At 47.8% G+C, this 12,414-nt stretch overlaps 1 protein-coding gene across 1 annotated transcript in view; it reads right to left on the reverse strand.

Annotated features, from left to right (window-relative positions):
• Positions 1-1,163: 1,163 nt before the first annotated feature.
• GRIN2B (glutamate ionotropic receptor NMDA type subunit 2B) overlaps positions 1,164-12,414 on the reverse strand; it is a 493,530-nt gene continuing 482,279 nt past the window's right edge. Inside the window, exons 13-15 of the mRNA XM_027541389.1 lie at positions 10,634-10,821; positions 7,428-7,666; positions 1,164-3,945 (exon numbers count right to left, since the gene is read on the reverse strand). Of these exons, the coding sequence (XP_027397190.1) occupies positions 2,050-3,945; positions 7,428-7,666; positions 10,634-10,821 (2,323 nt within the window). The 3' untranslated portion in view covers positions 1,164-2,049. The remainder of the gene's footprint in view (positions 3,946-7,427; positions 7,667-10,633; positions 10,822-12,414) is intronic.

The following is a 12,414-nucleotide window of genomic DNA, read 5'->3' on the forward strand; positions in this document are numbered from 1 at the left end:
GACACTGAGGTAAAAATCAAGGAGGGTGGGGTCGCAGTAAGGAGCTGGTGGGGAGGTGAGGAAGGGGCGTGAGTCGGGGTGGGTGGGATTTCTCGAAGAGACATGGCAGCTTCCTTCAGAGGAGGATGAGCACCTTTCTGGTTTATGTGTCCTGTGTGTAACATGGAGATCCTGTGGCCAAGCTTCCAAAATGACTCGGCTCTTTGGCTGCCACCTGGGGAGCGGGGAGGATGGCAGAAGAGTGAACCTGACCCCCGGAACACGTCTACCCCAAGTTTCGGGGCTGGCAGTGACAAGTATTCGTTTTCTTTCTTAAGTTTCCAACTTTGAGTGAAGGGGGCTTCCTGTCTGCCAGTACCCTCATCCCTGGAGTTTTATATGTGTATATATATATATATATATATATATACACACACACACATAATTTTTTTATTCTTGAATAGTACAATCTGGGAGATGAAGGAGGTGCTGCAGGAAGGAGGAGGGGCTTCTACAGAGTGTCCACACTGGGCTCAATGTCACATTCTCTGGGAGCCAGACCCAACGAGGTAGCAGGGGAGTCCCTCTCCGCCTCCCATCCCCTCTTTCAAATCTCTTCTCTTCCTTCTCCTGTCTCCTGAGCTGTACTTGAGGGGCAAGCTCAAAGCTCTGTACTGTCTGTTCCATATCACTTGTGGCCAATTCAGGGGGTAACAAGCCTGCTCTCCTAGCTCCAGGTTAAGTAAGAAGGGATCAAAGCATTGAAAACATCCCCCTCTCTCACTTACCCTATCATAAACGATGCCCCTTGCCCTTCAAAGCGTTCCTTTAGCTCCTTCCCACAAACTGGCCAGCTGAGGGTCTCAAAAGCTCAAATGAGCTTTGTCCACTCTTCTGCCCTCGGTTATATGCAAAAGAATCCTGGCTGCTTCTATGTCCTTTTAGCCTTCCTGGAAAGTTCTTGGCCAAGACTGATTGAAAGTACTGGCAACCATGAAGGAATTATTTTTGTATATGTTGCTCTTGTAGAAATGTTCACCCACATGTTTTGTCTAGGCCACAGAAACTTCTCATCAAGAACTTCCATTCTCCTTATTCAGGAAGGGTGTAGGGGGAGAGAGAGCCATAATTCAGATAACATAGGACCATCTTTGTTTGTACACAAGCCAAAAAAAGCCTGTTGCTTAGGGATACTGAAGAAACAGCTTTATGGGGTCAAGGTTGCCTTCTACACAAATAGGCCCCTGACAACAGGTGTGTATAGACAATAGGTGTGCAAGTGTATATAGACACACATGCACAGGCAGTCCCTCCTTCTTTGCCTCTAATGTACCACAAAACACTGCTCTAATATTCTTTCATCATCTGTCAATGACTTCACTCCAGTTCACCATCAGTAAGTCCCACGGAATTGGAGAAAACTATTTTTTGGCTTATATATAAACACACAAGGCTTCCCACCCTCTGCTTGGTGCCTGATCCCCAAACACATGCCATCTAAGCAACAAGAATTTAGCAAAAGCCTTTTTTCATTCACAGGCAGTATGCTAATAGATCTTATGGGAATGCTTTTGCTTCCTCACCTACACATACAAATCAGTTCAGCAAGAGGTATCCTGCTTTCTCCGTGGCCTCCTCCTGCTTCTCCTTGGCTTCACTCCAACCGGGTGGCAAAGAGTCCTTCCACACCAGGAGCAAGATGCCCTGCGGCCACTGCCTTCTCAGCTCCAGCGGAACGAGCCAGCCCACGTATCCACTCTCCGGAACTGGGAACGGCAGCCTACCGTATCCTCTCGCGGGAACTGGGAAAGGGGAGAGGATGGACAGACAGGAAGGAGGAGGAAGTAGGAAGAGGGTGCTGGAAAGGGAGCAGAGATGGTGCTGGTCACCAGGCTCACCCTCAGAAGGAATCAGAACTCCAGGATCCCAAAAATAAATGAAAACGACAAGAAAGGAGCAAATGGGAACCAAGTTCACCCCCTTACCCCCCGTTCGCCCTCTGTGACATGCGTGCCACACGCCCACAGCCAGACCCTCCCGGACGCACCTTTGGCCTCTCTCTTCCCTCACTCAGACATCAGACTCAATACTAGACAGTTTCTCATACACATGCCCATTGCTGGAGCCATTGAAAGCCCTGGGGTTTTTGTTGTTAGGCACACAGGGGTTGGACTGGTTCCCTATACAGATGTCTTTCTGGAAGCGGCCCGGCACAGCCCCGTGCAGGGCCGAGACCACCGGCTTGTTGCTCACAAGGGCCCGGAAGTCCGGCCTGGCCTTCGGTGCACCAGCCACCGTGGGCTGCCTGAAGAAGTAGGATTTGCTGCCGTGGAGCAAGCACTGGTCGTCCCCAAAAGTGGGGATGAAAGGGTTCTGCGTGACCCGGTCGGGGTAGAGTGACTTGCTGAGCATGTAGCCACCGCCGCCGCCGGGATTGCCATGGTGGTGATGTCCTGCGGCCGGCGCCGCCGCCTTGCCGTCGTTGCTGCCACTGAAAGCGCTCTCGCCCGCCGGCATCTCGAACATGTGCGCGTAGGGGCTGCCGTCCAGGAAGCGGCCCTTGTCCTTGAGGCTCACGCTGCGCGGGGCCAGGGCAGCCTCTTCTTTCTGCAGGTCCACGAACGTGTCGTAGGAGTGTTGGCGCCGCAGCTTGTTCCGGGGCTTCTTCTGCGCCTTGGAGTTGGTGGGGCTCTGCGGGTACTTAGACGCGGCGGATGTCACGGCCGCCACCGGGGCGGCCGGCTGATCCAACTCCTGCAGCGAGTTGTCCTCGCTGATGTCATACAGGTTGCCGGCCTTCTTGCACGCCTCGCAGCGGATGCAGGCCGGCCTGCCTGAGTTCTGGCCAGCCACCACTGCCGTTGCTGCCGTCGTCGTCGAGTAGTTGTGCAGCTTGGATGGGCAGCTGCGGCAGAAGTTGCCCCCAGGGCGCTCCTCCCAGTCCACGTTGGTCAGGTTCTTCTCCCAGGGGGCCGGGACCCCACCGACGACCCCCCCGCCGTGCTTGTCGCCCGTGCCGTGCTTAAGGTGATGAGCTCGGTTGGTACAGGGCCCTCCGCCACCCACCGAGTCGCGCTTGAAATCCTCGCCGCGCTCCTTATAGAGGTCAGTCAGGTCCACGTGCTCCCAGTGCGGCGAGGTCTCCTTGGCACGGAACTGGTCCAGGTAGAAGTCCCGTAGCCCGTCCTTGTCCCGAAAGTAGCGCTTGTGGTCTGGGGAGCGGGGCGGCCGGCGGCGGTAGGCCAGCTCTATCTCGTCGAACTCGCGGCGGGACTTGGCCGAGGCTGGACGCTTCTTCAGGCTGTCCTTGTACTGCTGCTTCCGTCTCTTGGCCGCATTGCCCTCGATGTTGCCGTAGGTGACCGTGTGGGTGGAGATGTCCGACACGTCGGAGCGGATCAGGTCGTCGTGGCCGCCATAGCGGTCACTCTTGAAAGAGAACTTGCCGTACAGGTCGCCGAGCTGGCTGTGCTTGGACGAGGGGAGGCCAATGTCCAGGGGCTTCTTGCCCAGGGCCCGGGGCTGCGTGGTGAAGGGCGGGTTGTCACAGTCGTAGAGCCCATCTATGGAGCTGGCGCTGCCGATGCTGTGGGGCCGGTGGTGGTGGTGGTAGTGGTCCTGGTACACGTTGCTGTCCTTGAGCTGCAGGTTCCCGAAAGTCCTTTCCACCTCACTGATGTAGTCACTGAACAGGTTCTCCTCGCAGGGCGGGTTGTTGTAGGACTTGCAGTCGGAGTGCGTGAAGCTGCGGCGGTGCTCGGAGATGTCATAGACAGACGACTCGCGGCGGATGAAGTCCAGGGCGCTCTGCGGTGAGCCATTCACACCCGACAGGTTGGCCATGTTCTTGGCCGTGCGCAGCAGACGCAGGATATTGGAGTGCGTGTTGTTCATGGTGGCGGTGGGGGAGTTCATCACGGACTGGCGCTCCTCAATGGCCACGCCATGGATGCAGCTGTAGATACCCTGCAGAGAGGATGAGACGGGTTAGGTCTCTCCTGAGGCTGGAAGGGACCCTCAAGTGGATCCCTACCCCTGCTAACTGCGTAAATGGTTGAGATAAGTCCAGGAAAACATGAAACAGATGGTCTTATAGACTCATAGAAACCTGTGTCTAGAAGCTTGCCTGCCTTGTGCTGTGCTGTGCTCAGTCCTTCAGTCGTGTTTGACTCTTTGGGACCCCATGGACTGTAGCCTGCCAGGATCCTCTGTTCATGGGATTTTCCAGGCAAGAACCCACTGTAGTGGGTTGCCATTTGCTTGCCTTATTCACCAGCATTTAGCAAGTCTCATCATGAACCCTAGGGCTTTCCCCGTGGGGCTAGTGGTAAAGACCCTACCTCCCACTGCAGGAGATGCAAGAGACAAGGGTTCCATCCCTGGGTCAGGAAGATCCCCTGGAGAAGGAAATGGCAACCTTCTCCATTATTCCTGCCTGGAGAATCCCATGGACAGAGGAGCCTGGCAGGCTACTATTCATAGAGTCACAAAGAGTCGGACATGACTGAAGCAACTTAGAATGCAACATGAGCTGGGGGTCTGATTAGATAGGCTTGGCTCTCCAAAAGGGGCCTCACTGCATACACCAAGTGATCTAAGCAAATGGTCTGGAATCACAAGACATTCAGGAGATTCATGCCTCACTCCGCAACTGATTTGTACTGATTTTTCTTTCTACACTAGGTTTTTGCCTCACAGAAATGAGGCCATGATATCAACTGATAGCAAACAACACTGTCAGCCTTCTGGAAATCAACAGCAATGCTTTACAGATGTTGGGGCTGTTCTGCCCTGGCTGGTCACCCCTGGCTGGCAGTAAAGACTGGGGAGCCCAGGCGCTCACAATTGCTACTCTTTACCAGCTCTGACAAATTTTGAGCAGCTTTTAGGATTTTGATCATCAGATCACAGCTGAGCAATTCTCTCCCTGAGCCAAGCATGAACCAAATTCAACAGGACAATTAGGCAGCTTTGAGGTCAAAGAAGGATATTTCTGCTGCTGTGCCTTACACCGTGGGAGGGAGGACCTGGGACAGATATTAAGGACTAAATAGCAATCATGAATCCCCTTGCTGGAGAGGAGTAGTCGAGGAGGGGTGGGGTGGGAGTTTGGGGTTGGTAGAGGCAAACTAGTGTATATAACATGGATAAACAACAAAGTCCTACTGTATAGCACAGAACCATATTCAATATCCTGTAAATGAAATATCTTGTAAATAGCCATAATGTAAAACAGATATGAAAAAGAATGTATATACATGTATAATTGAATCACTTTGCTGTACAGTGAAATTTTATATTGGAAATCAACTATACTTCAATAAAATGAATTTAAAAAGAATCCCCTTGTCGAATGCTCTCCTTTATTCTCTTTAGGTCCTGTTTTTTTTCTTCAAGTTTCTCACTCACTGTGATCATAAATAACTAGTATCTTAACATTAGTATCGATTGAGAATTCCCTGTGTGCAGCTTCTTGTGTAGAGCCCTAAAAAGCACCGTCTGGGAGAAGGAGAGGCTTGGGCTCAAGTCTAAAGTCAGGCCAACCTCCTGCCAATCTCTAGTTCCCTGCCTTGAAAGGTGGACATGTTTGGAACTTTTCCACCTGGCAAGGGAAGGTCTTTGCAGAAGAGGTTGTTTGAATAGTGTCTTTAAAACAAGGGGAATTCATTTGGAAAGGGGCTGTCCCTATTGAGGGAGGAGGATGAGAGGAGAGAAGATTCAAAGGTAGAGTGGCAGCTAGATGGGAAAGAAGGATGGTTTGCATGAGATGAGCATCCCTGCCCTGGAGGCAGCCACAAGATAAGAGATCTACAAGAAAATTGGGAGATTAATATATATGTACAAACACACACAATAGGGGCTTCCCAGGTGGCACACTGGTAAAGAATCTGCCTGCCAATACAGGAGATGCAAGAGATGCGGCTTCAATCCCTAGGTCGGAAAGATTCCTCGAGTAGGAAATAGCAACCCACTCCAGTATGCTTGCCTGAAAAACCCCATGGACGAGGAGCCTGGCGAGCTATAGTCCATAGGGCTGCTAAGAGTCAGACATAACTGAGCGCAGAAGAGAAGATATGTACACTACCATGTGTAAAGTAGCTAGTAGGAAGCTTCTGTATAGCATAGGGAGCTCAGCTCAGTGCTCTGTGATGACCGAGAGGAGTGAGATAGGGGTGGGGATGGGAGGGAGGTTCAAGAGGGAGGGGATATATGTGTACATACAGCTGATTCACTTCATTGTACAGCAGAAACTAACACAACACTGTAAAGCAATTATACTCCCATTAAAAAAAAATAGAGAGTTCCCCTGCTTTCTTATCCTTTCTGACCCTTCTTGATTACGGCCAGGAGAAAATGCACTTGTCCTCTTCAGAGCCATTGATTATGTCGAGGGGCGACAAATAGGATTTCTACTACAGGCTTCCTGTGCTGTGGCCAGCCCCCTGTCTGGGGTCTTGGGAAGCGCCACGAGGTACAAAAAGGTGGCTTAGGGACCACAAGTCCCAGCCTCCTGTTTCCAGGTAACTGAATGGCCTGAAGCAGCTCACAGCCAGAGAGGACATTTTTCTCTAGAACTAAAATACTATAGGAAAATGATCAAAAGATGGGACAATTTAATGAGTACTCCATTTTCTTACATAACCCCATTAGAGACAAAGTTGGTTACATCTGAAGCCTAGACCTCTATTCTAAGAGGACATCTGAGTTCACTTCTCGTGAATGAATCTCATAACTTTATTAACAAAATAAAAAAGTCTGCTTTTTTAAGTAAAGAAAAGAAAAAAAAAAAAAAACTCTTCCCTGTGACCCTTTATTCATATTCAACACTGTGCTCCAAATCTCACTTTGGACTAGTCATGTAGAAGAGAACTAAATAAAGAAGGACTTGAGTGGTACTCTTGCTCCAATTAAGGAAGTTTCTGGAATGTAAATTTCTTAACAGGTCAGGACTTATTTTTGAAAGTTCTGTTAAGCTCCTCCTGAATGCTCCAAATGCATACATGGTTAAAATATAAAGCGGGATGGTGAAACGACCAATATACATTTGCATGTCAGAATAAGAGAGATACATGTCATGATTTATACAGAAATGTGATTTTTTAAAAGGATTAAATGATTAATCCAGCCTATGCAGAATTAACTAATAGTGATGAAAGGCACCTGGGGAAAGGCCAAATGTTTCATTTTGATAGATCTGCCAGTTCTTTTTAAGAACCAAATGCCCAAACCCCACACAGAAAGCTATTTCTTAAAGGAAAAACAGCTTCACCTGTTCTCTGAGCCACTTGAAATGATGTCATCCTACCCCCTGGGGAAATGTACATGATGTGGCTTCCTGCTTTCACAGCCTCAGGCTGGAGTTAGTGCCCCTCTGCACTCTCTGCTTTGCATGGCACTAGGCTAAACTTCCTTTCCCAAGTTCCAGGCACCTAAATCAAACCACTTACTCTGCTGATGGAGAAGACCATGCCAGGCTTGCCAGAACAGACACCCATAAAGCAGTGCCGGAACTGCCAATAGAAAAGGTGTTCACAGATGAAGGTGATGAGGCTGAGAGCCATGGCTGCCCCCAGCATGTAGAAGACACCCGCCATGTTGTCGATGTCCAGCTGGCTACTCATGACCTCGTTCTTCTCATTGTGGCAGATGCCTGTGAGCCACAGAGCTTCCAGCTCCTCCATCTCCCCTGGGGGCCGGGCAGGAAGGAGAGAAGAGAGGGAGAGAGAGGGGTGTTGGGAAAAGAAAGGAAAACATGAGAGAGAGGGGAAGAGACATAAAGAAAACCAAGAGAGAAAGTTAGTAATTTTATTAATACTGTTAAACTTATCACGTTATTCAACAAGTGGTCAATGAAAACACAATGTGGGTACCAGAGATGATACAAAGATAGAAGATATTACCTCTGTGCCCTGTATGAATGTGTGAAAGTTTTAGTTGCTTAGTTGTGTCAGACTCTTTGAGACCCCATGGACTGTAGCTCCTCTGTCCATGGAATTCTCCAAGTAAGAATACTGGAGTGGGCAGCCATACCCTCCTTCAGGGGATCTTCCTGACCCAGAGACAGAACCTGGGTGTCCTACATAGCAGCAAGATTCTTTACGGTCTGAGCCAGGTAAGCCCTAGCTACCCAGTGTAAATGGGTATATAAACAATCAGTATAAGTAAGAATACTGGAGTGGGCAGCCATACCCTCCTTCAGGGGATCTTCCTGACCCAGAGACAGAACCTGGGTGTCCTACATAGCAGCAAGATTCTTTACGGTCTGAGCCAGGTAAGCCCTAGCTACCCAGTGTAAATGGGTATATAAACAATCAGTATGACAAGCTGTATGTAACAAAAGCTTCCCGAATTAGTCAGGGTAATTTTGTAGATGCGGTGGCCAGTGGGTTTTCACGAGGAAGGTAGGATTTTGAGGTGGGCATGGTGAATGAGTGAATTTTAATTGATATTGTACAAAAAGGGGCTCCAGGCATCAGAGATAGCATGATCAAGGGGAGGAAGGAGAAAAACACAAGTCATATTTGGGAAAGGCTGGCAGAACAATTCAAAAACAATAACAGTTGGTTAAAAAAAAGCTGAATACAAAAGGTTGATGAAACATTGCTGAGCACCTGAGTATCAGACTAAGCACTTTGCACGGGTTTTATTTTTTTTTTGTAGACAGCGAGGAACAACATAATGGAAGAAGCGATTCAGAAAATTGCTCTCAAAAAATGTGCAGAGCAGATCGAGTTGGGGGAGGAGAGACAGAGACAAATCGGTGGAGAGATTGATTGATTCCCTAGAGGCCCTCAGACTTCCTGATCTCTTGTTGAAAACATAAATATTCACAGGAAAAGGGAGGAAGCTGGAATAAAATGAGACCACCAAATTCGGACCTGCCTCCTTTTAATGCTGCTTAGAGAAGTTTTGATTAATTCAAGTCATGCCAGGTTACAACAACCTTGATCCACTTCAGTGGATACTAGGAACTAGAAATGTAGAAATCATAGGCAAGAGGAAAATAAAAGAAACCATGAGCCTGAGAATGCATCTGACTCTAGAGAAGCAAAAATCTGAAAATCTCATGAAGAAAATTGCCAGTTTGGCTTAAAACGTGAAATCTGTTTGCATAGTCTGACTGGAGCTCTGGTGTGTGTGTGTGTGTGTGTGTGTGTGTGTGTGTGTGTGTGTGTTAGTCGCTCAGTTGTGTCCAACTCTTTGCGACCCCATGGACTGTAGCTCATCAAGTTCCTATGTTCATGGAATTCTCCAGGCAAGAATAATGGAGTGGGTTACCTTTCCCTTCTTCAGGAGATCTTCCCAACCCAGGGATTGAACCTGGGTCCACCACGTTTCAGGCAGATTCTTTACCGTCTGAGCCCCCGGAAAGCCCATGAAGCTCCGGTAACTTTTGCAAATTGTCTCTACTGCTGCTCTTTCTTGTGGACAGAGGCCCTGTTATTGCCTTGAAGTGATAGCTACATTACTGTGACAGAAGCTCTTACACTAAAAAGGCTTGGAACCCTCCACCTAGAACCCCATCCTCTTTCCAATGCTCATCAAATCACTTTTTGCTCATTTCTTGGATCAAACTTGGATGATTTTCCTAACTGAACAACTGACCTCACCTGGAGTCTGCCAATCCAGCTATGTTGTCTTCTCCTTACCAGCAAAGATTCTGCAGACAGAACTGGGGGAACTGCTGGGTTGATGGCCTGTGGGGCCAAGTACAGTCAGGCTGCTCGTTGTAATAGGATTAGCTTCTGTGAGACTAACAGGAGAAGGAGGTCCTTTAGACAATAAAGTGAAGTGGGATGTGGAAGGTGTGAGCAAAATAAAAAAAAGAGATTAGGTTTTCTCAAAGCAAGTTGTCTCTTCAAGGAATCACTCTGGCGAGTGAGTACCTTCCAGTGTCTGTCTCTGAGGACTTGGCCCTGCTTCCTATCTCTTCCACTGGGAGAGGCAATAGCAGAGGGAAGGTTGAGCAAATAGCCATGAATGGATTTCTTTGCCCTTTCTCTGGGACCAGAGCAAGGGGTCTGTATAGTCAAAGCTACTGTTTTTTCCAGTAGTCATGTATGGATGTGAGAGCTGGACCCTAAAGAAGGCTGAGTGCCAAAGAATTGATGTTTCTGAATTATGGTGTTGGAGAAGACTCTTAAGAGTCCCTTGGACTGCAAGGAGATCAAACCAGTTAATCCTATAGGAAATCAACCCTGAATAATCATTGGAAGGACTGATGCTGAAGCTTCAATACTTTGGCCACCAGATGTGAATAACTGACTCATTAGAAAAGACCCTGATGCTGGGACAGATTGAAGGCAGGAGGAGAAGGGGACAACAGAGGATGAGATGGTTGGATGGCATCCATCACCGACTCAATGGACATGAGTTTGAGCAAAACTCTGGGAGATAGTGAAGGAGAAGGAAGCCTGGTGCGCTGCAGTCCATGGGATTGCAACGAGTCGGACATGACTAAGCCACTGAACAATAACAACAACCTCATTACGAAGCTTTAGAAAGCTAACATATACTACCCAATGTCCTAGCATACTATGAAATGCTTTACTGGAAATGCAGAGGTTAGAGGGATGGGGAAGGAAGAAGGGTTGATGTTTTGGACTGGCTGTAGGAAGAGGCCAAGTAGACACTTTCCCTTTCTTTAACTCACCATCTCCGAAGAGCTGCAGGATAGCAAGGTCCACCTGGCGCTTCCATCCAGAGTCTTTTTGGATGGCAATGCCATAACCAGTGGAGGCAAAGACCTTCCCACTGCCAATGGTCACCAGCTTGCAGCCCTCATCTCTACCGGCCATGTAGTTCAGCACGGCTGCATCGTAGATGAAGGCATCCAGTTTCCTGTGCAAGAAAGGAGCAAACAAACCAAGTCCAGTGGAGGAACTCGAGTCCAAAACTACCTATGGGGCCATTAAGAGGAGGAAGTAGGACTCCAGCAGACTATGGGGAGAATTGGTTCAAAGCAGAGCTCAAGGTGGAACTCAGCCAGAAGCTAAAGCCTAACTCCCAGGTGGTTCTTTGTGATTTCAGATTGAAAGGAGGAGTTTTTTCCCTCCTGTTGGGAATGATGAGAATGCTAGTTGGGCCCGGAGCCAACTCATAAGCTGTGTCTGAAAAGGAGAAGGAGTAAAAAGGAATCAATAAAAATAATAACAGAAATAATGAAAAGGAACCATCACAATGATAGCAACAAATAGCATGGGTTAGACTTACATAACATTTTTCATTTCTCAGTTCATTACAGTCCAGAGTGGGGATAAGCGTAGGTGGACGAGGAGCACTGGATGGGCAATGCTATTTTGGCGGTCAGAAAGGTTTTAGTATTTTGTTTTGCAGCACAAGGAGAGGAGAGAGTTGCTGGGGGTGGTGACATTATAGGCTCAGGTCAACAGCGAATGCGTGAAACCACAGCCAATGCAACATACAGGAGAATTCAGATGTCTCATGTTCCCAAACATATGAGAATCTCTTTGTATGTACAGTGCTTTGCAAGGAGAAGTAGGCAGGGAGTGGGGAAAGGCTAGGGGCAAGTTCAGGAAGGTACAGGTCAATATTTAAACACAATAAATGGAGAAGAAATTCAGATATATTCATATAGGTAATAGAGAGGTCTGCAAGAAAGAAAGCCAGGCATCATGACCTGCACTGTTCAAGTGCAGTTCAGTTAGCTTTACCCCTCCTTAAGAAAAAAGAAGCCCTTTCTGGCATGACAAAATGCACAACATTTTTTCCAAAGGTCCGTGAGTATCCTTTAGAAGTGTGTCTATCAGAAAGTCAAAGCTCTGAAGGGCTTGAGAACTGTGATTGCACCAGGGGCCAGACAACCCAGAGTCATCTATCCCCCAAATTCAAATCCCACCTTCTGAAATCTGCTGTGGCTTTATAACAATAAGACAGAGTCTAACAGTATTTAAGTAAACATGCCTCTGGGAGGCTCATTCTGAACAGAAGCCACCAGAAGGTCTAAGGGCTGTCAGTCATCCTACAACACAGGAAATCAGCTATGAGACCTTAACTCCAACAACTCTCATGCTCAACTGTCTGTCTTATTCCACAGCTGTGGCTTCTGAGGGAAGGAACCGCCATGGCTGAGATTATGTAAGCCAACATATTTGCAGTTTGTGAGTTCTTTTGAATGAACAATCCACCCTAGATTATAGAGCTGGATCAAAGAGTGCCAATTTTGTTGGAATTGGAGATCAATTAACATATTCTTACTGTTTGTTATCTAAAAGCTTTCACCCTTTTCATTGTTTCTTTCTCCCTTGTCCATAAGACACCAAAATCAATTTCACTTTCAGGTCAGCAGGTCTTTATTTTGTGTGTAACACATGAACTTTAGCCTTGACTCTCCTCTTTGACTTTTATATCTATTACATTCTTATTTCACTGTTACATTCATGCAAGTAAAATAGAAATTGTTGAAAATATATA

The sequence above is a fragment of the Bos indicus x Bos taurus genome, chromosome 5 (assembly GCF_003369695.1).
Source record: "Bos indicus x Bos taurus breed Angus x Brahman F1 hybrid chromosome 5, Bos_hybrid_MaternalHap_v2.0, whole genome shotgun sequence".
NCBI lineage: Eukaryota > Metazoa > Chordata > Mammalia > Artiodactyla > Bovidae > Bos > Bos indicus x Bos taurus.